The sequence below is a fragment of the Odontesthes bonariensis genome, chromosome 21 (genome assembly GCF_027942865.1).
Source record: "Odontesthes bonariensis isolate fOdoBon6 chromosome 21, fOdoBon6.hap1, whole genome shotgun sequence".
NCBI lineage: Eukaryota > Metazoa > Chordata > Actinopteri > Atheriniformes > Atherinopsidae > Odontesthes > Odontesthes bonariensis.
The window spans coordinates 21,323,741-21,351,214 of NC_134526.1; the positions used below are offsets into that span (position 1 = coordinate 21,323,741).

A 27,474-nucleotide genomic window follows, 5' to 3' on the forward strand; every position below is an offset into this window, starting at 1 on the left:
AAAATGGTTTGTTTTTGCTGAAAACCATTGTTAGTGAACAGTTTGTCACTGTGTCAACAGCTGCAGGTCTACCGTACAGTCCTACGCATTTTCTATTTCAAAACTCCATACTTTACCAGACTCTAATTTCCAGAAATTTTGTTTACTTCTAAATGCAGACGTTTACCAGAGATCTTTATAATAATAAAAAAAAAAGAGGAATGGGCTAATGGGCTGGTGTCTGTCTATGCAGCAGGTCAATAACGGTGAAAGAGTGCTCCACTAAGTACTAAAAAGGCTTGACAAGAAGGGGTTGAATACTTTTGAGACTGCAGTGGTTAAAAGTAGCATTTTGTGTTGGATTTGGAGAAACCACTTGTAATATTACAAGATTCAAAAGAGGACAAATTTGTGTACAATCCAAGCGAGGAGACGATAAACATTGTAATTGGATGCAGTGGAGGAAAAACGAACACTGCGAAGACCCTAAAAAGCATGAACATATAAAGGTTCCCTAAGTGATGTATCGCATATATTTCAAGTATATTTCCTGGTGTTGCTTTGGACACACTTCTTATGACTTTTTATTCAGCTTTAATTAGGGGTTGAATACTTTTGAGATTGCAGTAGTTAAAAAGTAGCATTTTGTGTTGGATTTGAAGAAACCACTTGTAATATTAGTTGCTAATTTGAAGGTTGAATAATTGTGATTGCAACTGTAGGTGACATGGAGGCTGTGTCCATTTCTATACAATCCATGTGAAAAGCGTTCTGATAGACTCACATTTCGACTGTCTTTTTTAAAAAATTTAAAAAAAAGTTAAACTAGTCTGGAAAACCTAAAGTTCTCTTCTCAAACTAATTTCAGAACGAATTTCATACTTTCCTTTTCTTCCTAAGACTGCGTAGGAACCCTGTTATGAGCATAGAGTTCAAAGGCTAACATCCATGATGGTATGCATCAGTGCACGTGGCATGAATAACTTTAATTTATGTAGGGACCATAAATGCTGAGCGATTTACAGGAAGTAGGTTTTGCAGCAGCATGCATTGCCATACTGTCTTCTTCAGGGAAGGCCTTACTTATTTTCATTAGGATGATACTGACCTGTGGGGTCCGTATAAATGGAGCACCGCGATAGTTCTGGCAGGCCACGTAGTCAACGCGCCCTTTGCCTATTGGCTGACGCCGACCCAACCCTTATGGCTGACCACAAACCAACTGCGCGTATGGGTAATCAGCTGCTGCTCGCAATTGGATGCTGGCATTTGGGGCGCTTCATTTAAACTTGGTTTGCTGTCACTGCTCTTTTTGCTTTCTGCTTGCACCCACCACCTCCCCTGCTCCACCGACTTCTCTTTGCCAAACAATGTCATACTGTTGTCATTGTTGCTTGCTCTGTTCTAGGGGGTTTGTTGCCTTTACAGCAAATGGAAGGCACTCCACCTGAGGATCCTGTCTTGGCTTCCATGGAGCTCATGGAAAAGTCGGGAACTCCCTCCGAACAGAGCCATACCGCCAAACACAAATTGTATGCATTCAGAATAAGCTTCTGAAATTTATATCTGTTTCTCGTCTCATTTTGACGAGAGTGGTTCTGACAGAACTAAACTAGTTGCTAAGAGGCTCTAGTTGCTAAGAGGCTCTAGTTCCTCGTCGCGGCCAGCCTGGGTTCCCGGCCTGATATGGCGTGCCCCACGTGCTAACTTAAGTTTGTAAAACCTCAATAAGTAGCTGTTGTGAAATGTACATTGTGGCCAGGTGATATGCCATCATAGACTATACGGTTAAAAAATGCGTTCCTGTGAACATGGATATAAGACTTTTTAGGTAACGGCAAGTGACAGAAGTGTTGTGTTCAAAAGGGTCAGAAATCAGGATCAGTCAGGATCAAATAAGGGTCAGAAAGATTTTGCACTTGTACAATGATGTTCACATGTGTAACAAAGTTTTGAAGTTGTAAAAACATTGTGTGCATGTGTAAAACATATTTGTATCTATGGGAATATTTTGTGCATGTGTAAAACTAAATCTGACGGACACACAAATTTCCCACCTTCAAGTGTGACCCTGAAGTTACAAGTTTCCAAAACTCAAGTTACATGCACGAATTTTGACCCTGTTTTGATGCCTGAGCAGTGGCGATTCTGGTGATTTTTACATGGGGTGGCAGAGGGGTGGCAGGCATATATTGTAGGGTGGCAATTATTTTAGGAAGCCCATCTTACTTTGTACTTTATATGAACCCATATACAACAGTGTTTTTTCAACACCCAAGTGTGATAAATTCAATATTTGGTCTACATACATGAGCATTCCACTTTTTAGTACATTAAAACAGTGTTTCCCTTGGGATTATTGTAGCAGCAGAAATGTTGCTCATCCCAAGCCTAACCTAACCGTGACATGAGGTAAAACGTAGGTAGCGGTTATCCAGAGGTTTTTTTGTGCAAATCCGTTCGTAACTTTAAAGACATGCTATGCAACTTTTTCATGGTCATAAAATTGCTTGGCAATCATCAGTTTGCTTGGCTGACCCGTTCAGATGAAAACGGTGACATTTCAATCTCCATCTGGTGGCCCTAGCCCGAAACAGCGCTTGCAACTTTGCCTGTGGCGCCGCGTGCTTTGTTTAGCTCTGAAAGTCTCGCGACACACGAGAGCCGAGAACTACTGCTTCACGGCAGGTCGTAAAGGTCTCTGAGCCGAGCCAGGTAGCCTGAGAGACACACCCCCTCTCCATTAGCTGTCGACGGCTAAATTGAATGCGGTTAGCTTCTAGAGTTGTAATATAGTTTGTACTAGATATCGTGATGGCAGAACCACCGCTACTTGCCCGTCTGACTGCTGAGTCACCCAGAGCCAGCGATTCAGCGGTCAGACGGGCAAGTAGCGGATCCATGCCAACTCGGAGCTTTTTAAGTTTCGATTCTGTCTCGTGACTTGACGAGCGAGCGCCCAGTCAGCAGCTACAGGCAGCTACAGGCAGCTACAGGCTCGGTTAGCGTGGCTTCATGCATCTTGTACAGTCGTTGAAAAATAATCATTTAGTGATATAGGGAGGGCAAGATCATTCCATGTTGTTTACTTGTAGGTCTAAACTCAGCATTGCCTCACCTAATGCTACCACATTTGTCGGTGTGTAAATGCACACACTAGCTGTTGTGTCTGGCTTTCAGATAAAATGGCATTGAATTATTACTTGACAAAAATAAATGAATGAACTTGTAGCCGTAGGCTACTCTTTGATTTATCAAAATGAATTGATAAATGGGACAAAAAAAAAGGCGAGGCGCATAGCCACTAAACGGCGGAAAGGTTTTTTTTTTTTGTTTTTTTTAATAAGTGACTCAAGTGATTCAAGTGGTCAGTATAACTCGAATCCCCTCCTCGAAATGATCCAATCAGCCCGGATTGCCCAAAAGATTCGAGTTAAGCATCTCTACTTCTCCAACTCTCTGCCAGTGTCTTGAAAAATAAACCATAAATTGCCTCTGGTGGGTTTACGACAATCTGGCTAGACTGTCGCCTATTTTCTACGGAGCTCCCCCTACAGCTTTGGGGTGTGAATTGCATGGTAAACAAACCCCATATTCCTGAGCCCTGCTTTAAGAACGTTTCATGAATGAGACCCGAACTGGCTTGAAAATAATAATAATAATACTTTTATTTTGTACAGCGCCTTCCATCTATGAGGAATTATAAACGTTTCGAAACCATATTACACTTTGATGCATGTTACCCACCTGTGAACAGGCTCCATCTGACAGCTTGTGTCAAGGCAAAGAGATTCTGTGATTATTTTATTGTATCTTATATTATAGGCTATCTAATTACAGTATTGGTAATTGCCAGTAACAGTCAACCTTACCACCTGGGAAAGTTAGCGGATACAGTAGGAGTACTTTCTTTTCAGTGAGAGCAAGGGCAACCAATCAAGCAACGGCAACCGAATAGCGCCAACACCTACCTGCATTTCATAATGAGGTTGCCAGATAAAGTTGTCGGGTGTATCAGAGATGGACAAGAAGCTGAGTACAGAGAGCTGGTGGACCGCTTTGTGGCATGGTGTGGGAACAATCATCTCATCTTGAATGTTAACAAAACAAAGGAGATGATTGTAGATTTCAGGAGAAACAGGGTCAGATCAAACCCTGTTTCCATCATGGGAGAAGAAGTGGAGGTGGTTGAGGAATATAAATACCTTGGTGTTCATGTGGACAACAGACTGGACTGGAGACACAACAGTGAAGCCATCTACAAGAAAGGACAGAGCAGACTGTACTTCTTGAGGAAGCTAAGATCCTTCAAGGTTTGCAGCAAGATGTTGCAGATATTCTACAAGTCTGTTGTTGAGAGCGTCATTTCCTCTGGCGTCATCTGTTGGGGCAGCAGCATCAGAACCAGGGACCAAAAAAGACTCAACAACCTGATGAGGAAGGGTGGTTCTGTTCTGGGGACGACTGTGGAACCTCTGGAGACAATAATGCAAAGAAGGATTTTGCATAAAATCAAAAGAATTATGGACAACCCTGAACATCCTCTCCATGAGACTGTTATCGGAAAACAGAGTCTCTTCGGTCAAAGGCTTCTTCAGTTTGGATGCAAAATGGACCACTACAGGAAATCTTTCCTGCCCACAGCCATCAGCATCTATAATAACTCCTTGATTTAATTGAGTTACATCAACATTTAATTTCTGGGACAATAAAGTATTTTGGAATTTGAATTTGAATTAAATTGAATAAGCTCTGAAACGACGCCAGTAAGGGCAAACGACGCATTCACATTTGAATATCCATGTGCTGTGCATGGTTAGCCTGTACGTGTACCTGCTCCTCTGTGTGTGCGTGCGAGTGGCAGCCGCCGTCTTCTCCTCATCGGTGATGTTCTGCTCCGTCAGCTCGGACACCTTACACTTCTCCATCACAACCATCTCTATTTCTGCGCACACAGTGTGCACTCACTTACATAAGCGTCCACAAATGTGGACCGCTCCTGGGCCAATATCGACTATTTACATCGACATCCTGGACCTCCTGAACACACACACAGCTCTGAATAAACTAAGGGCTCTCGTTACCAACGACTATGAATACCTGACGTATGAGTCTGACGCAATTCCTTCTCTCCCTTTGTGGTTCGGAAAAAGATTAAATGCATTGAAGCAGCAAAGGAGAGTTAGAGGTGTCCTTTTTATTAAGCACAGAGCAGGTTAAATTCACTGCATGGCATGGAAGAAACATTTAATTTAGTGCAAACGTCACTAAACTTACTATCTAATCATTTTAAATGTTTTTAACTTTAGAACTTATTTGATAAATCTGTTCAAAGTGACAGGTGTTGTTTTCCCAAGCCATTAGCTGCACATCTCATTTTGAAACCAGCTTCTAGGTCTGCAGCCCACAATGTGTGTGCTCAAATCAGCACTGTTGCAAACATGTTCATTTGGGCCAAAAGAGTCCTTAAGGTTGTGTATTCAAGCAGAGACTCCAACACAAGCAGTCAAAGTCCAGAAGGAATAATTTCAGATGAGTGAAATGGTCCCGTTAAAAACAACCAAAGAAAAAAACCAACAAAAAAAACAGATGCTGTGCTAACAAACAAACAAACACGCACACACACACACACACACACTCAGAGCAGGAGTGAGGGACAGGCGGAAAGGTGAGGAGCACAGGATGGGTGGTGTGTCACTGTGGGAATGGACAGTTTGCTGTCATGGAGACTGTGTTGAATATGATCAGTTGTAAACATGGGAAAAGTACCTAACAGGGGAAAGAGGGAGGCCTCATCATGCTTCTTCATTTTTTTTTCCTTTTCTTTCTCCTGAACTGTTTATAGTGGACCAAAAGGCCGATTAAAGCTTTTTTTGGGTTTTTTTGCAGCAGAAGCATGGAGATGATGAAAAAGCAACAAAGCTGAGCACATGTATTATTAGGAATGTTGTCGATTAAAATAAGGCTGCATCGTCTTTTTTTAATGTTTGGAGACAAGGGGTGGCTGCTGTGGTGACTGTTGGAAGACCAGACTGTATGGGAGATGACACATCTGAATGGTGGGAGAAAAGAAACACAAACACAGTCCTGTACTGCTGTGTGCAGTGAGACACACTCACCTTCCGCCATCTCCCCACTCGCTCTGCTTCCCTTAGAACTCCCACCTCCTCCTCCCTCTGTACCTTTTCCCTTCTCCCTCTCTCCTCCTCTGCCATTGTCATCATCCCAGCCCTCTTCTAGTCCTCCTCCACCACTGCTGCCACCTCCCCCTGCTCTTTCGTCGTCCTCCTCCTCGCCCAGGTTCTTATAGTTTGGCCTTTTCTGTGTTCTCTTGCGGCCTCGATGGCGGGACAACTCCAGGGAGCGCTCCAGGGACTCGGACGGTTTGATGAACCGGCGCACTGCTCCCGCACTGGCCTGCTGGGTGAGACGGGGGCAGAGTGAATAAAAAAAAAGAGAAAGGTGAGAGGAGCAAGACCAAATGTCTGGAAGTGAGGATCACAAAGAGATGATTTCATCAGCTCAACAATATTTCAGACCAACGTCATGAATTCAGCTGATCTTGGTTGCTGGTGTTTCAACCATGTTGTGGTGTCACTGTTATATATATATATAAAATATAGCACAATACCGCTCAGTAAGTGCTGAATAGGTGGTGCGGCTGATGGTTCAAAATGGGTGAGAAAACTCGGTTCAGCTTATCTACTGAGATGATTCAGTTCTGGAGAAAAATGTGCACATGCACACTACTTGGAAGAGATCTCCCGTTTAGTAAGAGCAACATCATTATAACCCCATCTCTGGTAAACGTACAAGCAAAAAAAACAACACTTGATCGGACACGTGATTTAAAAGTGTTTTCATGCTAAGAATGCAAAAAACGTTTCCAACTGAAACTTATCCGCAAAAAGCAGACTGTTACCGTAAAAGCCTCTGCACTATCATGGTTATCGAAGTCCTTTAAAGACACAAACCACTTCCTGCCTGATGCACGTTTTCACAGTCCAAGAATGATCAACAGACACACAACTACACACACACACAGAGATTTGATCACTGGTTTGGAGGCCATTTCTGTGAAAAGACACCCCTTCTTCTCATACAGCCTATAAACTTGCACCATTACCACACATGCACAGCCCAACAGGTAGCAGCTGGTAAACGATAAGATGTTAAGCAGCGATGGCAACGCTTATTTACAGTAAAACTGAAGAACTGCGACAACATCAACACCAGAAATTCTAATAATAAACTGCTTATTCTGAACTTCAGGTTATAATAGCCACAATAAAGAGAACACGTAAAATCAGCGTGGGAGCTGAAGCAGTTGACTAAGAAATAAAGCCAGAAATAAACCTGTTCAATTTCAAATAGATTTTTCTAACTGGGTGCTTTTGCTGCGCTGAGAGGTGCATCGTCCCCTCATATTGCACCACTTTCGGCAAATTCGGCACACTGCCACATGTCTAATCAGCTAAAACTAAAGTTGGCAGGCCGGCTACAGTTTTACTGTTACTGCACCTTTACTTCTGTAGCATGTAGGACTGAGGGCAGAGTAATTCTGTCATTTGTTTTCCCTTTCTATTATTTTTTTGTTGGTTATCTTCCAACCTATTCCGGTGTATGCGTTGTCCGTAACACGAACGTGATTGGTCCGCAATTAAGTGCTGGCATCTAGATGGGCACCTGGGGTCCTTGGGCAGGTAGCATTCCTCCTGTGTTAGCTGGGTGGCTGGCGGCGTTGGCGTGGCGTGTTTCACGATAAGGTATGCTGCAGTTTATCTTCCTTTTTACCGGGGATAGCCTTTGATGGGTACATTGCTGAGCATTAAATGATATTGTTTGGTTGGTCTAGGGAGAAGTAGCGGGAGCCTCTTTCCCTACGCTCGCGGCATTATCCACTGCCTTGGTACTGAAAAATTGCTTGCGTTTGCCTGAGTGTGTGGCGTCGACGAAGGCACGTCTGCTTAGGCATCTGTATGGTGTGCGTCAAGTGTCGGCCTGAGTAGTGGGGTTGCCTATGGAGCCTTCCCAACACTTGTGTGTTCAATGAAATATAGCCACAGATTCTTATGCTGCGCAGTTCAGCTGCTGTTCTCTTAAGTTAGTTTTGTGGAGTGTATGAGGTGTGTGTGTGCAGGCTGCTAGCTGCTGCATTTTGGGTTTCATCCCCCCATGTTTGTCTGTTTAATTTTGTTCTCCTGTGCAACACTTCCTGTAGGCGCCAGATGCCTATTTTATACCTAGTTTTGAATTTGCCCCATATTATGTGTATTTGAAAACCGTATTTCTTATTATAATTTCATATTGATAAGATATTTGATGTTTATTTGATTTCGTGATTGATACAATTAATAATTTAGGTTAAAAACATATGTACAAGGTTAAAATGTGGATTTAGAATAATTACAGGAAGTTACATAGTAGATATTTAATCACTTTAGAACGCAGCGCGAGGTGCCTGGGACAGTGGGCATTATTAGATTGACACGGCAGGTGGGAGGTTGGTGCCTCACGGTCTTCTGACCGTGCCGTTACCGTGCGTGGTCTGTGGAGCCATATTTAGGAGGCATATTTTCGTTTGTATTCATTTATGTTGTTTTATTTGTTTTAAAATAAAAAATACAAAACGTGACTTCGGTGGAAGATAAGTTATCTTTCTTTGGATCCTGGAACACGCTTCAGCCACAAAGCTCCAACCTATTAAGAACTTGGTTTAGCTTTTTCGAAAATACCCTACACTTCCTATGGGAAAAAGTATTTTTGATGTGTAATTTAATAAAAATGTGTATTTTTATACTTTTCTAAACATCCTTGTCGTGTGGGTTTCTGACAGAGTTCCCCTTGCTCTAAGAGTGTTAATCAAGGGGTGGCGTAGTCTACTGCGGGGGGCGCTGCCGCTACATAGTCTACAGTAGGGGGCGCTACATTGTGGCGTTGTCGGTAGGACCCCTTTCCTGTGAAGTGTTGCATTAGGGTTCCCTTTTTGTTTTGTTTTTGGCGCAGCAGAGTGTGTGTGTTTGTGTGTGTGGGTGTAGAGAACAGCAGCTGACGGGAAGATGACGGAGCTCCAGGAGCTACGCGATCGCCTGGAGCGGCTTCAAGTGGAAAATCAAAGACTGTCAAGTGCTAGAGGTGATGCTGCTCAATCTGGGCAGCGTGACCAGATATTGTACATTCCCAGAGAGAGACGTTGTCCGAAATTCTCTGGTACTCCTGCAGGTGCCTCTTTATCGGTGGAAGAATGGGTCGAGGAGGCAGAGGGCTGCATTCGGGCAAGACACATGTCCAATTATGAAAAAGCCATGTTTTTGTATGATCACCTTGAGGGTGAAGCCCAAAATGAAATCAAATATCGATCCACGGCAACTAGAGAAGACCCTGTAGAAATTGTTAAAGTCTTAAAAGAGGTTTTTGGATGTGCTAAATCTTATGTGTTATGGCAACAGCGTTTTTTCGATAGGAAGCAAAAAGAAACCGAGTCCTTGTTTGAATTTTCACATGCACTAATGGAATTGATGGAGAAAGTTAAAATGTCAAAGGGTGACTGTATCACTGACCCTGATTTAGTTTTGCGGGACTAATTCTGTGAAAATGTCCATGACCCTACTCTGCGAAGAGAGCTTAAGAAGCTGGTGCGGGATAACGCACGTTGGACTATTTTGGATGTGCGGCGGGAACCCATTAGGTGGGTGGAGGAGGGTCAGACCGGGCGTGATCGTGGCCATCGCACGGTGGTGCCCATCTCAGTGTGAGGCCACCCTTGCGCAGACCTCTGAGCTAGCTGAGTTGAAAGGTTTGGTGCTAAAACAACAAGCCCAGCTAGATTTGCTAGTGAAACATTTGGGGCAACCACATATGCAAACTTCTGCTTCCCAGCCATACAGGGGGGGTCGTTTTAGGCGGGCATCTGATGGGCGACCAATTTGTATTAAATGTGAACAGGCTGGCCATATAGCTCGTTATTGTCCGACCTCTCGCCCGCTAGCTGGTAGGCCCACCTATCAGCCGTCTGTTGATGCTGCTGCCGCCGCACAGCCCCCTCATCCGTCTGTTAGCACCACCGGCTTGCCGGGAAACTTGTGACGCCCAGTGTACAGAGCCATACACTGGGGGGAAATGCATCTGGCTCTGTTTGTCTGCCCTCTCGTAGCCAGTTAGTGGGGAAATGTCCTGTTTTAAATGTCAGCATGGGGGGGGGGGGGGGTAGTTGTCCCTTGCCTTGTGGATACTGGCTCCATGGTCACCACCATTACGGAGAGATATTTTAATGAACATTTTGCACATTTACAGAGGAAAGAGTGTAATTGGCTCGGCCTGAAGGCAGCGAATGGGCTGGACATACCGTATAGTGGCTATGTGGAGATGGAGATAGTGGTGTTGGGGCAATGTATTTCGGGGAGGGGGGTGCTGGTAGTCAAGGACCCTGAGGATGCCGCATCTATGTACCGTAAGGCAGCCATACCAGGTATTTTAGGTATGAATGTACTTGGGGAATGTTACCAGGCCCTTTTTGAAAAGTTAGGCTCTCAGCTCTTTTATTCCCCTCTGATTGAATCGGCAGGCCCGGCGGCTCGACAAGCTTTGAAGCAATGTGAAAGGATCAAGGCCGTCGTCAACGCCATCAAGCCCTTTTGGGTCAGAGTTCAAGGGAAGGCATCGGTCTGCCTCAAGGCGGGTGCCCTTACCATGGTCCCAGTGTCATGCCCCCACCTGGAGACAGCAGATTTCCTGCTGGAGCCTCCCAGTTTCGAGGAGGAGCAGTTGCCGGAGGGTCTCCTGATGTCACCCACCCTCGTCTGTGCCCGTAAGGGACTCCTGTATGCACCAGTGGTGAATGTCAACCAGGCTGAAGTGTGGCTCCCCCCACGTCGTGTCATTGGCACAGTGCAGGCTGTGGCAGCAACTCCTGTCCAAAGTACACCCATCACGGTAGACCCCTCCTGGGAAGAATGTTGTGCGTATGTGTCTGCTCAAGAGGTGTCTTCGCCAGTTGCCCCTCTTGACTATGTCCAAGACTTTGTTGGACTCACTCAGCAGCAGGCCACCCAAGCCCAGTCCCTTGTCCACAAGTATAGCAGTATATTCTCCCAGGGCGAGGCAGATCTAGGCTGTACCACGCTGATCACTCATGAAATCCCCTTGTTAGAGGATGCCCCTGTTCGCCAACCATACCGACGCATTCCGCCCTCCCAGTATGAGATGGTGAAGGCGCATATTCAACAGCTCCTGGACAGCCAGGTAATTAGGGAGAGCGCCAGCCCTTATTCTTCCCCCATTGTCCTTGTAACCAAGAAGGACGGCAGTCTTAGGCTTTGCGTTGATTATCGCCAGTTAAACTCCAAGACTTGGCGTGATGCCTACCCCCTCCCAAGGATAGAGGAGTCGCTGGATGCATTGTCAGGGGCCAAGTGGTTTTCCACATTAGACCTTGCAAGCGGTTACCATCAAGTCCCAGTGGCAGAGAAGGACAAGTATAAAACCGCCTTCTGCACACCATTTGGCCTTTTTGAGTTCAATAGGATGGCATTCGGCCTCTGCAATGCACCCGGTACCTTCCAGCGCCTCATGGAGCGTATATTTGGGGATTGTCACTACCAATCTGTTCTCCTGTATTTGGATGATGTCATCATATTCTCCTCCTCGGTCGAACAACACCTCGAACGGCTGGAAGAGGTTTTCCGGAGGCTGGAGGAGCAAGGACTGAAGGCTAAGCTATCCAAATCCAAATTCTTCCAACGTGAGGTGAGCTACCTGGGGCACGTCGTTTCTGCTGAGGGGGTATCCACCGATCCGTCAAAAATTGAAGTGGTGAAGGAGTGGAGGCGTCCAGGCCACCTCGCAGAGCTCCGGTCTTTCCTGGGCTTTGCGAGTTATTATCGCCGGTTCGTGGAGGGCTTCGCCAAACTTGCAGCCCCCCTACACCAGCTGGTGGGCAAGCTCAGTGGGCCCCGGCGGAAAGGGAAGACTCCACCTACCCCTCTGGGCAAGGCGTGGGATGACGCTTGTGAGTATGCCTTTCAGTCCCTGAAGAAGAAACTGACCTCTGCCCCTGTGTTGGGCTATGCTGACTTCCAGAAGCCCTTCATTCTGGAAGTGGACGCTAGCCATGGTGGGCTTGGGGCTATCTTGTCGCAGGAGCATGGTGGAAAGGTCCGGCCAGTGGCGTTCGCCAGCCGTGGGCTCAAGCCGACAGAGAGGAACATGGAAAACTACAGCTCCATGAAGTTGGAACTCCTGGCAGTAAAGTGGGCAGTTACAGAGAAGTTCCGAGAATACCTGCTTGGGAACCAGTTCACCATCTTAACTGACAACAACCCCCTAGTCATCTCCAGACGGCGAAACTGGGTGCACTCGAGCAACGATGGGCCTCACAACTTGCCTCTTTCAACTTTGTCCTCAAGTACCGCCCAGGCCGGTGCAATCAGAATGCCGACGCCCTGTCCAGGCAGTACTTGGAGCGGTTCGCCTTTGGTACTGCGGTACCAGGACTGGGTACCAGGACTGGGTTCCTTGACGGAGAGATGCCAGCTTTCGGCTCTGGAGGGCCACTGTGAAGAGGTTACTGCCTTGCCAGGGCGCATGCCTCAAGATCTTCAGAGACTGCAGGAGACTGACCCAGTCATTGGTCCTGTCCGGTTGCACCATCAAATGGGGCAGTGGCCGTGTACTGAAGAACGTGAGTCACTGCCACAAGCCAGTCGAAGTCTTCTCCGTCAGTGGGACCGGCTGGTGGAGCGAGAAGGAGTGATGTACCGCCTTTTTCAGGCCTCGAGTGGTGGTCCGCAGGTGCTCCAACTGCTGCTGCCCCAATGCCTGAAGGAGGAGGTGCTGCGAAGTGTGCATGACGACCAGGGCCACCAAGGAGCAGAAAGGACCCTTCAACTCCTGCGAGCCCGCTGCTTTTGGCCGAACATGGCTCAAGATGTGGAGCAATGGTGCCAGAGATGCGTGCTGGGGAAGGCAGTACTACCGAAGGTACGGGCTTACTGGGGCACACTACAAGCGAGTAGGCCAAATGAAATCCTTGCCATGGACTTCACTTCCCTAGACCCGGCAAGCGATGGCAGAGAGAGTGTGCTTGTCTTTACTGACGTCTTCACAAAGTATGCGCAGGCCATCCCGACCCACGACCAGAAAGCGACCACCGTTGCCCGTATCCTGGTGCAGCAGTGGTTCCATAGATTCGGCCCGCCAGCGCGGATACACTCTGACCAAGGGCGGAATTTTGAGAGCCTTGTGATCAAGCAGCTCTGCCAAATGTACAGTATTCAGAAAAGCAGGACGACTCCGTACCACCCACAAGGAAATGGTCAGTGCGAAAGGTTCAACAGGACATTACATGACCTGTTACGCACATTACCAGTGGCAGAGAAGCGCCGGTGGCCCCAGCACCTGCCCCAGCTCACTTACGCCTACAACACCACCCCGCACCAGACCACTGGACACTCGCCATACTTCCTAATGTTTGGCCAGCACCCCAGACTGCCCGTGGACTTTCTTCTCGGGAACAACCGTGCATCTCATGAGCATGACAGCCTGGAGGAGTGGATCCAAAAGCACCAGCAGAGCGTACATATGACCCAAGAACATGTCAGGCAACGGGCTGCCGACCAGGTGCGGAGGCGGAATCAAGGCCACAACGACCAAGTGAACGATGCCGGGTTTCGAGAGGGCCAGCTGGTACTTCTGCGTAATCATGCCCAGGGTCGGAACAAGATCCAGGACCACTGGCATGCCAACACTTTCCAGGTGCTACGGAGTGCAGGTACTGTGTACACCGTGGCTCCATTGGGCGGGGGATCCTGCCGGCAGGTCCATCGGACTGAGTTAAGGGCCGTACCGGATGGGTGGCAGTCGGAAACAGATGGGCACATCCGCCCCATGGCGCAGACCAAAGGCCAGCGCATGGGAAGGAACCCTTCTCCCACAGACGCAGACCCAACTGATGGTATGGTGGTTCTGTACAGTGAGGGGGGAGGCCAAGAGCACCCAGTTCCGATCAGACCCCCGGCCCTCGGAGAAGGGGAAGCCCTGGGAGTCCACGAGCCCATGTCTTGTACTGGAGCGGACCAAGCACAAGCCCTGCCCCCAGATGAGGTGCCTGGGCCGCTGGAAGATGCGCCCTTGCCCTTGCGGCGTACATCCCGAGTCACAGCAGGCTGCCATTCAAATCCCCACCATCTCCCGCGGAGCTGTGTCGTAGCCGGTGGAGAGGGTGGCCCACAAGAGGAGGGCAACCTGGAGGAAGAGTAAGCTGTGATCGTCGGGCCGCCGATTCAATTGGAGGGGTGAATGTAGCATGTAGGACTGAGGGCAGAGTAATTCTGTCATTTGTTTTCCCTTTCTATTATTTTTTTGTTGGTTATCTTCCAACCTATTCCGGTGTATGCGTTGTCCGTAACACGAACGTGATTGGTCCGCAATTAAGTGCTGGCATCTAGATGGACACCTGGGGTCCTTGGGCAGGTAGCATTCCTCCTGTGTTAGCTGGGTGGCTGGCGGCGTTGGCGTGGCGTGTTTCACGATAAGGTATGCTGCAGTTTATCTTCCTTTTTACCGGGGATAGCCTTTGATGGGTACATTGCTGAGCATTAAATGATATTGTTTGGTTGGTCTAGGGAGAAGTAGCGGGAGCCTCTTTCCCTACGCTCGCGGCATTATCCACTGCCTTGGTACTGAAAAATTGCTTGCGTTTGCCTGAGTGTGTGGCGTCGACGAAGGCACGTCTGCTTAGGCATCTGTATGGTGTGCGTCAAGTGTCGGCCTGAGTAGTGGGGTTGCCTATGGAGCCTTCCCAACACTTGTGTGTTCAATGAAATATAGCCACAGATTCTTATGCTGCGCAGTTCAGCTGCTGTTCTCTTAAGTTAGTTTTGTGGAGTGTATGAGGTGTGTGTGTGCAGGCTGCTAGCTGCTGCATTTTGGGTTTCATCCCCCCATGTTTGTCTGTTTAATTTTGTTCTCCTGTGCAACACTTCCTATGGGAAAAAGTATTTTTGATGTGTAATTTAATAAAAATGTGTATTTTTATACTTTTCTAAACATCCTTGTCGTGTGGGTTTCTGACAGAGTTCCCCTTGCTCTAAGAGTGTTAATCAAGGGGTGGCGTAGTCTACTGCGTGGGGCGCTGCCGCTACATAGTCTACAGTAGGGGGCGCTACACTTCCATTACCTAATAAATTCAGTATATATTGATAGGGAGGTAATTGGTGTGTGCAATACTATGGAATGTCGTCTATATAAGACTATTTTTGTCAATAGCCATTTGTTCACTGTACATTCCAGAGGAGAATATCTTGGGATAGTTTGATGGATAATTCAATGGTTTAATGGTAAATAGACTGGACTTAAAGCAGAACTCCAGTCGATTGGATTAAGCGGGTATAGAATATGGATGGATGGATAGATAATCTGGTCGACCCCTCAAAGCACTTTTACACTACAAGACACGCTCACCCATTCAGATACATACTCATACAGCGTATCCAAGTCCACAAGTCAGTGGCTAAACTGCACGTTTTTTTCCTCTATCACACACATTCAGACACCAATGGATGCATCGGAGGCGAGTAGGGGCTCAGTGTCGGTTGGACAAAACAAAACATTCAAATCTAGATAGGATGGCATCGGCCACCGACCATTTAATCAAGAAAAAAAACTAACCAATTCATAGATTGAAAGAATAATGTTGGTGATTTAGCCAGATGGGTCTGGGTGTATTCGTCTGGTTTGGAGAAACTCGATTTCGCACGGTTTCAGTTGAACACTTTCACATGCATTTTAAAAAGGCGCAGTTTAAGTCCGACTAACACAATCGTTTGTTTGATTCTCGTGCCATTCGGGTGTTCTCATTGGACTCCAGGAAGATCCCATCTGAGCGGTTTCGTTTCTTGAAAAGCTGCGACAAAAGACTAAGAGGAACATTGAAACTAGGTGGCCCCATTTAATTCAACCCCTTGCGCTCGCACAAACCACCAAACGCACACGCACGTGACCGGGCTGGAACACACTGTATGCGGACGCATTATCCTCCTATGGAGTTTCAAATCAAAGGCCAATCACTCATACTTAAATCCTTGCACAGACTCAGCAGCAGTTTCTCAGCATCACTCCAACTGAATCACCAACAAACATCGTATTCTGATAACCTCCTTCCTTATTCTCCTCCCTCCACCTAATCTTGCGTTCTTCTTTGACTTTGCTCTGTGTTCTCGTGAGAGGAAAAGTGGTCTCATCACAATTAAGCACAACAGAACACCTTTATTTTAATTCGGCCAGCGCAGAAGCATTCACTGAGGTATTCTTTTTTCCTTTAGCGGTTTCTGTTTACACACACACACACACACACACACACACACACACACACGCTGAGCAGCCCTTCAAAATAGGGCACCTTTTGCAGATCAAAGATAAACTCATACATATAAATGTAAAGTAAACCAGCTGCATGCGCTTTGACAAAAAAAAACCAACAACAAGAAAAAAAAGTCAGTGTGGTCAAAAAAAAAAAAAAGTAAAAAACTATGCAAATACTGACATTATGTATCCAGCTGGTGCAATTGCAAGAAAAAAACATCTACAAAAGCAAAAGAGAAAGAAAAAAAAAAAAAAAAAAAAAACACTTCTTCCAGGAAAGAGATCTGGGTTAGGTGAGCCAGCTCTGTCAGTGTTCCATCATGTGACCAAATTTCCTGCCACATCACAGACAAACAGGAAGTGCCATTTTACCACCTGCAAAGAAACGGAGCCTGTGCCTCGTCTGCCTGCTTTTCATCTACAATAAATCAAACAATAACACAAATCTAACGTGGCAGACACAATCAATGTCCACCTTCCAACAGGCATGTTAAATAATAACAAAAAGAAAAGAATAAAATACTTTCCAGACAATTTCTGATCATCTATTAAGCGATCTTTGGAAACCATCATAGCATTGGTGTTCAAGTACTTGAAAAAAACAAAACATGATCAATAACAGAATGGAACTGACATCAGTGCAGGTTCAATCCAAGTAACTAAGTAAAATCAACATGGTAACCAGTCTATAAGCTTATCTGACTCCTTAATGCAGACACATTAGATTTCAAGCTCGATACGACCCTGTGTGAAAAGAAAAGGTGGGATTAACTGTCCTAAAGGTCTATCACAGTGGATTCACCTCAATTCTACCAAATAGATTTTAGGACCAATAGTTTCTGTCGTTTGGAAACACTTGTTTATTCCTCCACAAAATGCAGGTAAAAGTTTGGGTATGCCTCTCCTTCTGTGGTACACCATGACTGTAAAGATATCACGCCTCGTGTCACATTCACTTAAAGGGACACTATGTAATTTCTTCCCCCATCTAGTGGTGCAATTTTATTTTGCAAAGTTGAATGAATTTGCTCTCTAGCGCCTCACGTTTTCAAATGTGTGTTGCAACTTCTTGAACTACGTCAAGATTCAAGAAGCTATAGCTTCAGACTCAAGGTCCATACAAACAAAAAGAAATCAAGACACACAGTACAAAGGATTACATAACACACATACAACAACACTATGAATACAGATGACAGATAACATGTCAGATAACATAACATCTCCTTTGGTGTGCAAGCAATGCAATTAGTCATATTCCGGGAGTTACCGGAAGTGACGTCAACGCAGCGTTAGCATTAGCCTGCGTTAGCAATAGGAGCATTAGCAGCGGTAAATAAACTCCCGGTAAACTTACAAACTTTCTAATGCCTCGTTTTGTGAGTTAAGAGCCTATGTGTACTACGGCAGAAGTTTGGTAACAATCAATGCATTATTAGTGGGATAATTTACGAGATAAAATCTATTTAGCATTTTTTTTTTAAACTTTATTAGTAAATCAACAAAATAACAGTTTACAAATGTGAGCATAACGCCAAAAAGAAGATATCCAGGGGGAGCATAGGAATAATGATAAAAAGAAGAAGATGATGCACTTACAAAAAGAAAGCTAATGAACACAAAGACATATGTGCCAAGGAATAAAATCTATTTAGCATTAGCGGCTGTAATAAGCCATTTGGCGGAAATGACGTCACAGTGACGTCATTTCTGCTTGTAGGCCTGGTGGGGAAATCGCGATTCGAAGTGCTTTATGTCCCTCTCGGCACTTCGTCATTTTTCATAGACCGGAAGGACATGGCAGCCTCCATAGAGCTTACCTGCTCTATGTAGATACAGACAAGTTATTCTTCACTCAGGAGGATAAGTGAGATTTTTGACAGAGATCATTTTACACCAATGAGGACTAACTTATGAATGAATATGTTGATTTGAGCTAATAAATGACTTAATTTATTACATAGTGTCCCTTTAAAAGGTAGGCTGCTTCTTACAACAGCCACAGACTGAGCATACACAGACACACACACAGCACAGAGAATAACCACAAGGGTTCTCAGAAACGCTCACTATTTCAGCACACCCACCTGCCAGTACATACAGATGGTCAAAACCTTTAGAATTGTGTGTGTGTGTGTGTGTGTGTGTGTGTGTGTGTGTGTGTGTGTGCGTTGGGGGGAGGGCTGAATCAAGGGAGGAGAAGTAGAAGCAAGAAAGAGACAGAAAATGAGAGCTGAGGGGAAACGGATGGGGAAGAAAGGGGGACACGGGGGGTATACTGAAGACTGGGAAATGACACGACCGTACAGACTGAAACAAAAGCAACGGTCAGAGGAAAATATTACAGAAGCAAAGTGAGAAAGAATGTTTCAATTCAAAGGCAGGAGAGAGATGGGCAAAGAAAAAAAAGAAAGCGTGTTTGAAAAACGAAAAGAGGAGGAAAAAAAAAAAAAGGTTAAGGAATTTGCATTTTGTTGTTTTAATGTGGGTGAAGCACGGAGAAAACCAATGACCCCGGCCATCTCATAACCGCCCCCACGCGCTTCTGGAACTCTGATGTGCGGTTGCACATGTAGGTGTGCACTTCTCATTCAAGAACTGTACTCCCAGTGCGTGATTTGTTTTTTTTTTAAAGTCCAGGTCACAGTCTACACTACCGAGTGCGTCAAAATGTTGTTATGGTTATGTTCAAAATTGTCGTGTGGTTGAATTGCATACTGCTCAGTCCTGTATGCTCATGTGAACATAGCACGAGACTGTGGCGTGGAGAGTGTATGCGTGTATATATTCAATCATTTACGTTTTGTTTCGTTTTTAGAGTGCCTGTAGTTCACAAATCTGTGCACGTATATATACACACACATATATATATATATATATATATATATATGTTACCGTGGCTTTCTGCGTGCTGTGTATATCCGTCTGAGGGGTGAAGACGGACAGGTCTCCATTAAGAATAACTTCTGCGAGGGCGTGGACCAGTGGCTGATAGTGGATGATCAGAAACACCTGGAAAACAAACGGAGGAAACGCTGAAACTTGTGGCCTTGCACACATTTACCACAGCAGGATTGAAATGTTACTTCTCTTTAGAATGAACTATATAAGCCATTGACTAAACTTCCCAGAGAAAAGTCACTAAAACATTTTAAGGAGTCAACGTTTTACCGTTTTTCAGTTTAGGTGGGAGGTATTTGATCTTCTTTGGAGTGTAAAATGCTGACAGTCTATTCTACTCTTTGAACAATAATAATTGACCACATATTAGGATTTAACTTGTACAAGAAATAGGAAGAATGACCAATACACCAGTATTTTGGTGATGGCTGGTGGCCGCATCTAGTGTGTGTGTGTTGCTTACTTGAGATAGCAGGTAGAGGGACACTTGAGGATTAATCTTTCGCTCTTCAGACTAAGAAAATAAAAGGCAGAATATATAAGATCAAACATGAGGAGAAACAAACCTGTTTGAAAGTCATTCCGTGATTTTAGGAGCTTTTGCAGTTTTAAATACAATAACTACTTTTATCTTGTACAATTACCCTAACTAGTCTCCCCCCCCTTTTAAAAAAAAATAAAAATAGGACAGAACTGGAAAAATAAAAAATAAAACGCTCAGATGACACCAACATAATACATTTAAAGCTCATAGTTATCATAATTATGTTGCGTTTCCAAATATAATGTGTGACAGAGATGAAAAGAGAAGCTCTATGGTCAGACCTTCACTTCTGCATCCGAGCACACTTACAGGAACACGTCACTCTAGATTTGAATGCTTTTAAAAATCTAAAAACGGCCTTTAAAACAACAAGCTTTCCGCGCCGGACCCGTGAAGACCAGCGTGACAGAGTGCATTTCAAAACGTGCTCGAGGCTGACGCACCGTCTCGGGACTAACCAATGAGTACACGTAGAGGGGCAGGAAGAGACGGTTGAGGAGGTGGTCGGTTAACACGTCGTTGAGGAACTCGCAGTTGATGATGAGGATGTCGTTCAGGTAGTGGAGATGGTCAAGGTGCTCTGCCACCAGGTCACTTAGCTTCCCTCTGTTCTTATGCCTGCCACAAAGCAATAATATATATATTTTTTTTTTTAAAAGACACACACTGAGAAACACTGACACAAAAACAGCCCAAATACAAAAAAAATCTGTCTTAAAGTGCAGAATGTACAATCTAATAAACTGCAGGACAAAGTTTAGACAGCCGAGAGAAGCCTGACCCCTAGAGGCTAAAGCGAGGAGGAGACCGAGTGGGGACTTACTCTTCGTCAGTCTGCACACACTTGTCCAGTTCAATGACATGGCTGCCGATAAACCACACCAAATTACTGAAATATGGGACCGCTGTCTTATCTCGAATGTAGTGGAGCATGTGCTGGTTGTCCACTAGAGAGAGAGTGGGGTCAGGAAAGGGAGTCGTTACCAGGGTTGTCCACAGATGTCACACAACGTACACACAGAGTTACTTATCTGTAAACACACCGAGATCCCAGGGAAAAATACCAGAATGTGACGGTTACATGTGATCAGAAAACAAAACACGGACAAAAATCAGTAAATTAACCAATACAGAGTTAATATTACAAAAACAAATCGATTTGTTGGTAGTATAAATCAAAGAAATACTACTGGGAGCACCAGCTTGTGATTTTCCAGTTTTTCTGTCCACTTGTTATCAGAGCGGAGAGGGGACTGCCTTTAAACAAAAACAAGCCTGAAACCAGATTTCACCCAACACCACCTCGTAAGAGTGCTTACTGCTTTTTGCAAGCTGCGTGAAAGCTGACCAACTGCTTTAAGCGAGGAGTTACTTGAGTCAAATTTCTGAGTCTGAAAAGTTAATAAACTCTTTAACTTTTAACTACTGAGATAGAAAAACAAAAAAAATAAACAAGGGTGTGAAGTTAGAAATAAGTGAGATTGGCAGTCCTCTGGGATGTAGCTCAAGGCTACTTTAGCCTCCAGTGACAAAACTAAAAAGAAAAATCCTAACCCTAACTCATCATCCCCTAAAAATATGGAAAAAAAACATGTGGAGCTCAGCTAAAATGAAGTGATCTGAACAATTCGGCCATAAAAAAACAAAAACAAACAATAAAGCATGCAGGTTTTTCTGCATGTATGCAGATGGGTGACACGTGATAAATGATTTACAATTATTACACATACCCATACAATTAAAACAAATACACCATTAGGAACAAACAGGGCTGGGTAACAACAAACAAGGGATGAATGTGTTTTTTGTTTTAATTGAAATTTGAATCTTCCAAAGGTAAAAAAAATGGGGTGATCGGATCACTTGCTGTAGAAATGCTCGGCCTTGGCATCAGTACACAGCACGAGCAGCTGTAACAGCGTTTTAAAGTCCATTCAACATGTTGCTTGGATACCCAGCCCCAAGAAAAAGACTGAATGAATGGAACCAACCCCCCCGAGGAGCCCAGAGAGACGCACAGAGAAGAACACAGCCGCTGGAGAGCGTTAGTAAAGCATCACTGCGGTACGGCTACGTGACATTTTGAAAACCCCTGCGGTGCACGAAAGATCAGCAACGACGTTACATGCTGGGCGGAGTAGATTTGATGAGGATTTAGATTTGTCGTGGTGAGCAAATATGAGCATGTGAGATCAGTGAAGCGGTGATGCTGAACTCTGAGATTCCACAGCCTCGGGGGTTGCACAGTCAACATAAACCCCGTCGGCTACAGTCGCAGGCGTTTTAGTGGGCAAAGGCAAGATTTTATTTAAACTTGAGAAAATCTCTAACATTAGACATCATTCTGAAATCCACACATATTGCTGAGCTTAGAGCTTATCATCAAAATCACATCAATGATAGATGGGTGTCAGTGGGTAAACATTTATATTATGATCGGTATTTATCTGCACCCAAATGAAATCTGATTCTAAGGAAACTCATTGAGACCTCAGACACTCTATACTAAGTGTGTTAACAGGTACGCTCACATGTTGCGTCAGGTCTTAATGGTTTAACAGATCGTGCATTAACTGTCAAACAGGCATGTCGCTTGTTGAAACTGCAGTCGCCTCCTGGTTGACTGCAGTGTAAAAGACTAAATAAACATCAAATATCAATCTGTATTTCTACTGTGGGCCACAACAAACAAGGACCTGACGTCTTGACGCTGACCTGCATGACATCTGTTAGCTTGAACGACAATAACCCGCAAATGGAAGGCAAAATGGAAAAGAAAAACATCAGACTGTGTATTTGTTTCAGCGTTACCTGTTAGTCATGCTCATGCGCCAGAAGTAGAAGAAGAAGAAGAAGCAGCAGCAGCAGGTAGGAGGTTGGAAGCAGAAACAAAGGCGGTAGGCAGTCCCAGCATCCCCTGAGTCTGTGTGTGTGTATGTATGCGCACGTGTGCGGTTTTGCGTGTGCACGTGCATGTTCTTGGCACTCACCTTTGTAGACGTTGAGTGTGATGGTGCGGACTGCGATGCGGACCATGCTTTCAGGGTGGTTGAAAAACTTAATTGCTTCGGTGTACAGGGCAAAGTCATTAGTGTGCTGTGTGTGGGAGACAGAGAGGGGGCGCCGGTGAGCAAGGCATTGCACCGCCGCACTCAGGCCGTGAATGACCACAGAGAGAGAAAGAAATCAGCTGGATAGGAATGCTGGGCATTACTGTGATTTGATGAGGCTGAATGAGAATAACATCAACATACTATCATATATCTTCGACTGAAAAAAATGCAGGAATTTGCACGGGAAGCAAAAGTCAGAAAGAAAAGCAAAGGTTGTGTTGAGGTGTACAAGGATTACACCAGGTGAGCTCTCGAAAGAGACTAAAGCTGGACTTCTCTACCCTCAGTGCAAAACTAGCCGACAAGGAGACCGTGTGACACGAAACTAAACTAAAACCTGAGAAATGAATCTTAGTTTAAAGGTTTAGCATTTAATCACGCCGTACAAGGCTGCTGCAAATCTGCATGTGCCCAACAGATAAATTAAATCTCTCTCTGTGCCCGTGCCTGATCCTCCACCCTAACCTTCTTCAGTCACTGCGACCTCTCAGTTATCACAGCTGAGACTCGGAGGGGTGTTTGAACATTCAGAAGTCACAGCAAATGAAGAAAGTGGCCCTGAAACCAAACCAAACCAAACCAAACCCAACAGCTTGTTCTCAGGATTTTAAAATCTGACTTGTGTAGACCTGACAGGAAGAGCGGACGGCAATCAAATGGCGCCATCTGGAGGAAAATAAACTTTAAATCCAGAGTGTTCTTATAACAAATGAAGAGAGAAAAGAATTAGAAATGTGCTGATTATAAGATGTTTTAAAATGTTGGGGGGGGGGGGGTTAACTGAGACAAACGTAAAGTCAAACTAAATAAAAGAAACAAAATAAAAACTCGCTCTCAGATCTACACAATAAGGTTTGGTTTATGGCTTCAGGGGTGCAGCTTCCAACGACAGTACACCATTAACTTTCCCCGGCGCACGCGGGCCCAGTGGAAATATTACAGATACCCACTGAGAAAATGAAAGGCGACAACATCAATAACGGCTGAGGTGGACGGACAATTTCGGATTAACATTCGTCACCCTGCACACACCCAAACTGCAGCGAATATCTGCTCTTTGTCAAACGTTTGGCTCATATTCTAAAGATGAAAGATTCTTTGTTGCACGGTCTGCTAAATCGACCAACCTTCACAGGAAGCTGCCGTTTTCACAGGAAGCGTGCTACACATTAGAGAAGAGATGCAGCCTGATAAGGGCACACTGACACAAATAAGCTGCCTTAAAAAACATTTGTAGAACACGACAATAACTCGGTTCACATGCTTCTTCTTTTGTACAACTGGAAGTTTTATACATGGTAATCAATTTGGGCAAAATCCACATTTTCAGTTGGTATTAGCAAAACTCCGTTCTCATTCTCATCTTTAAACTCATCCTTCCTTCTTCATAGACTGCCATGCAGAGTGTGCAACAGTGAGAACTGATACTCTTTATGTTCCCTCATCCACCCATCCCTCTGTGGCCTCACCTCGTTGTAGAAGAAGTGCACTGTGTGGTTGTTTAGTTTGAGTGACAGAGTCTTGAGGAATGAGATATAGTAAGCCATGATCTCCTCGTCTGAGAAGTCAAACTTGTGGACGATGATGGAGTTGACGTGGTTGTTGGACAAAAGATAATCTGTAAGCGGAGAAGGGGAGATTCAAATCAACCGCAAGAGTGGCTTGAACAGACTTGTTTCACAGCAGAGTATATAGTATAGCAGAGGAAGCTTTTTCTGATCCGGCGACATTCTTGGTAAGAATCGCAGATCTTTTCAAAGACACACACACCCTTACTGGACTGTTCCATCACATGTTCAGGAAGGAGTCTTAAATGCATCCTTGAGTTTTAGAAATAGATAGTGTGTCATCTGATGAGTTGTTGGTTGCCAAGTAACAAAAAAAAAACAACTAATCTGCACCAGCTGCTATACACTGAATATTCAAATAAAGGCTGGCGACATGACTTGCATTAGTTACATACAAAGCGCAAGAGAAAAGTGTGTGAAAATCTGCAAACAGTACGTTTTAGTGCAATCCAGCATTTCCCTCATACTTACTACACTAAGACATCTCTCACAGCTTTTTGTTTTCAAATGATTCATGAATTGTAAAAGCACTCGTGTAGTCTAATAAAACAACAGACCATAAACAAAGCCGGTACATTCGGAATCATCTTGTAGAATATTACATCAACGATATCGGCTTCTTAAACTGTGGAGTTACTGTAAAGTTTAGCGCACTCCAGTACAATGTTACTACAAAGTTCCCCCTCAGGATGGATCGTCTGCCCCAACACAAACACTCTCCACTCTCTGCTCAGCACAAACCATCTGTGGCCGAGTACAGACGGCACTTTAACCAAAGGACAAGCCCAACAACCGATCAACATTAGTTAGTTACAGCTGACACAATCTGCTGCTGGCCACGTCTGTCGTTTTAGTTAGTGACAACAACAGAAAAAAAAAAAAAACAGAGACAAAAGGAGCTGCCTCTTCCTACCAAAACGGTACCAGCTACCAAAACCCACGACTGCACCATACAACTATTGTCTTTACAGTCAGTGCAGGTAAATACTTACAGAGGGAAGTCTCATGGCTGATGTTTTCAAAAAGTATGTTGAGTGTCTGGAGGAGCTGGACACAGACGTAACGACCAGACTTCTGACGCAGGATGTTCAAGAAGAAGGCGAACATGTTCTTCTCCAAGAAAAAGCTGAACACAAACGATAAAGAACTCTTTTCACGTGTAAAATGTAAAAGAACATTCACCTTTGTTTCAGTGTTTAATTGAGTCTTGACTTATGTATTCTGTTTAGCAGAGATATGAAATTTTCCCACGCACAAGCATAAACGTTGAACGGCAATTCTCAACATAAACAAGTCCCAGCGTTGGACAAGAAAAGCTCCCAAGTTAATGCAAATACGCCCCTTTAACTCCCACGCTGGGCCACACAAAGAAACTGAGTGGGACTTACTCAAACACAGAGCTGTCATTCTGGTCCCCCCAGATGAGGATCTCCGTGATGGAGCGGATGGTCTCGACGAGGAGATTTCGATTGTGGTCCGTTACGGTGGTGTTTTTTGTCAGAACGTGGTACATGTATCTGAAAGGTCGGGGGGATAGAAGACAGAGGTTGAAGCACAGCTCTGGAATCATTTTCTAATATACAGCACTGTGCATAAGTCCTGAGCCATTTCTGTACAGGTATCCAGGAAAATGGGTACAGCAACTTTTTGCAGTATGTGCAAACATAAATGGAAATACAGTTTAGAAAGCAAAATGGAGTTTGTGCAACGTTTGAAAAATGATATTCGGTGTAAGCACATTATTTCTTCAACACAAACGAGGTAGACGAGCTTTCTTGTCATTTCTTTAAGTATTCTTCAGGAATAACACTCCAGGCTTCTTGAAGCCTTTTCTCCCTGTTTCCCTTCCTTCAGAAAGGCTTTCTTGACAGCCACCCTTCCAATAAGACCATTTCTGATGAAGTTTGGTTGAACAGCAGATGGGTCAGGTGAAGTGTCAAATGCATCTCTCAGGTCCTGTGTCAGGTCTTTGCCAATTTTGTTTTTCATATCTCTTTAGGACGCCACTTTTAAGATAATCCGTTTCCTCAGCTATAGATAGTTTTAAAGGCCTCCGCTTGTTTGCCCATCTTTTAAACTAAACAGTAACGACACATTCTGCAGTGATCCAGGCACATATGAGGAAGCTGTTCCACCCGTCTGATCGATTAAATCAGTTTTACAATGAAAGCCTCAGTTCCATTGAGGTTTCCGGCCGATGAGGAATTTGTCTTCATGAAAACTTTAAACTAAACCTCATCTGGATGTCGACATTATTTCTTGTCAACATGGTGTCCAAAAAGGGGACCGTGATAGCCACCACACCTGGGTGCACCCACACATGAATTTCCACTTATTCTTAACGGGGCACCTATTGGGGTGGGACGACCTGAAGTTTAGCCCCTCTTAAAGCTGCAGTCGGCAAGTTTTCAAAATTACGAGTCTAAAGTCGGAAAATTCGAACTGACACAACTTTCAGGTCCCTCCCCCAACCTCTAACAAGCTCCGAATCGCCCCCCAAACCCCTCCCCCTCTGTGGACGAGGTTGTGCACGTGAGTTCACACCAGTGTGAGCGCACACAAGCTGGGGCAGACTCACGCTCAGCAGCGTGTGCACAAGCTGTGATTGACAGGTAGGATTCCTCCACCCTAACTTGATTGGTTAAAAACAGCCGGGAGCGCTCGGTTTTTGCAAGCATGATTACAGGCTTCAGAGGGAGCTACAGATTTCGTTATTTTTCCTAAACAGCCTATTTAATATTCTACTTCCTGAATCCCATGACAGTTCAAGCTAATATGACTAAAAAAAAGTTGCCGACCGCCGCTTTAAGTACGTGAAATCCAGCAACCCAGATCCTTTGCAGCATAGCCCAGTTCAACCTGCTCCATGGTCTAATTAAACCCAGCATAGTAACATAGCTGTTTCAGAGAGCCTTTTAGGGAGGTTCTGAGTCATTACAGACCAAACCAATTTTTTTGGGGCTACATATCACATCACAGAACAAGGATTAATGCCCCATTCAACCTTTCT

General features: G+C 44.8%; 1 protein-coding gene across 4 annotated transcripts; it reads right to left on the reverse strand.

Moving 5' to 3' along the window:
• Positions 1 to 4,158: 4,158 nt before the first annotated feature.
• LOC142371597 (protein CLEC16A-like) lies at positions 4,159 to 25,981 on the reverse strand. Of its 4 annotated transcripts, none has more exons than XM_075454293.1 (11): positions 25,853 to 25,981; positions 25,457 to 25,590; positions 24,366 to 24,514; positions 22,774 to 22,879; positions 20,607 to 20,730; positions 20,242 to 20,401; positions 19,703 to 19,753; positions 19,234 to 19,350; positions 6,099 to 6,399; positions 4,813 to 4,924; positions 4,159 to 4,454 (listed from the first exon to the last, which is right to left on the reverse strand). In XM_075454293.1, exons 1-11 carry the CDS (start codon positions 25,975 to 25,977, stop codon positions 4,319 to 4,321), a joined length of 1,515 nt encoding a protein of 504 aa, XP_075310408.1. In that variant the 5' UTR covers positions 25,978 to 25,981; the 3' UTR covers positions 4,159 to 4,318. The 4 variants fall into 4 exon arrangements, with proteins under 4 accessions (XP_075310408.1, XP_075310407.1, XP_075310406.1 ...); XM_075454292.1 differs by having other exon boundaries at positions 6,099 to 6,396; positions 20,227 to 20,401; XM_075454291.1 differs by having other exon boundaries at positions 20,227 to 20,401.
• Between the last annotated feature and the right edge of the window lie 1,493 nt (positions 25,982 to 27,474).

Coding starts and splice junctions, on each gene's coding strand:
- LOC142371597 (XM_075454291.1), bottom strand. CDS start 25,977: ATGTACCACGTTCTGACAAAAAACACCACCGTAACGGACCACAATCGA. Junction 22,880..24,365: donor TGCACTTCTTCTACAACGAG/GTGAGGCCACAG, acceptor TCCCACACACAG/CACACTAATGACTTTGCCCT. Junction 20,731..22,773: donor CACACTCAACGTCTACAAAG/GTGAGTGCCAAG, acceptor CTCTCTCTCTAG/TGGACAACCAGCACATGCTC.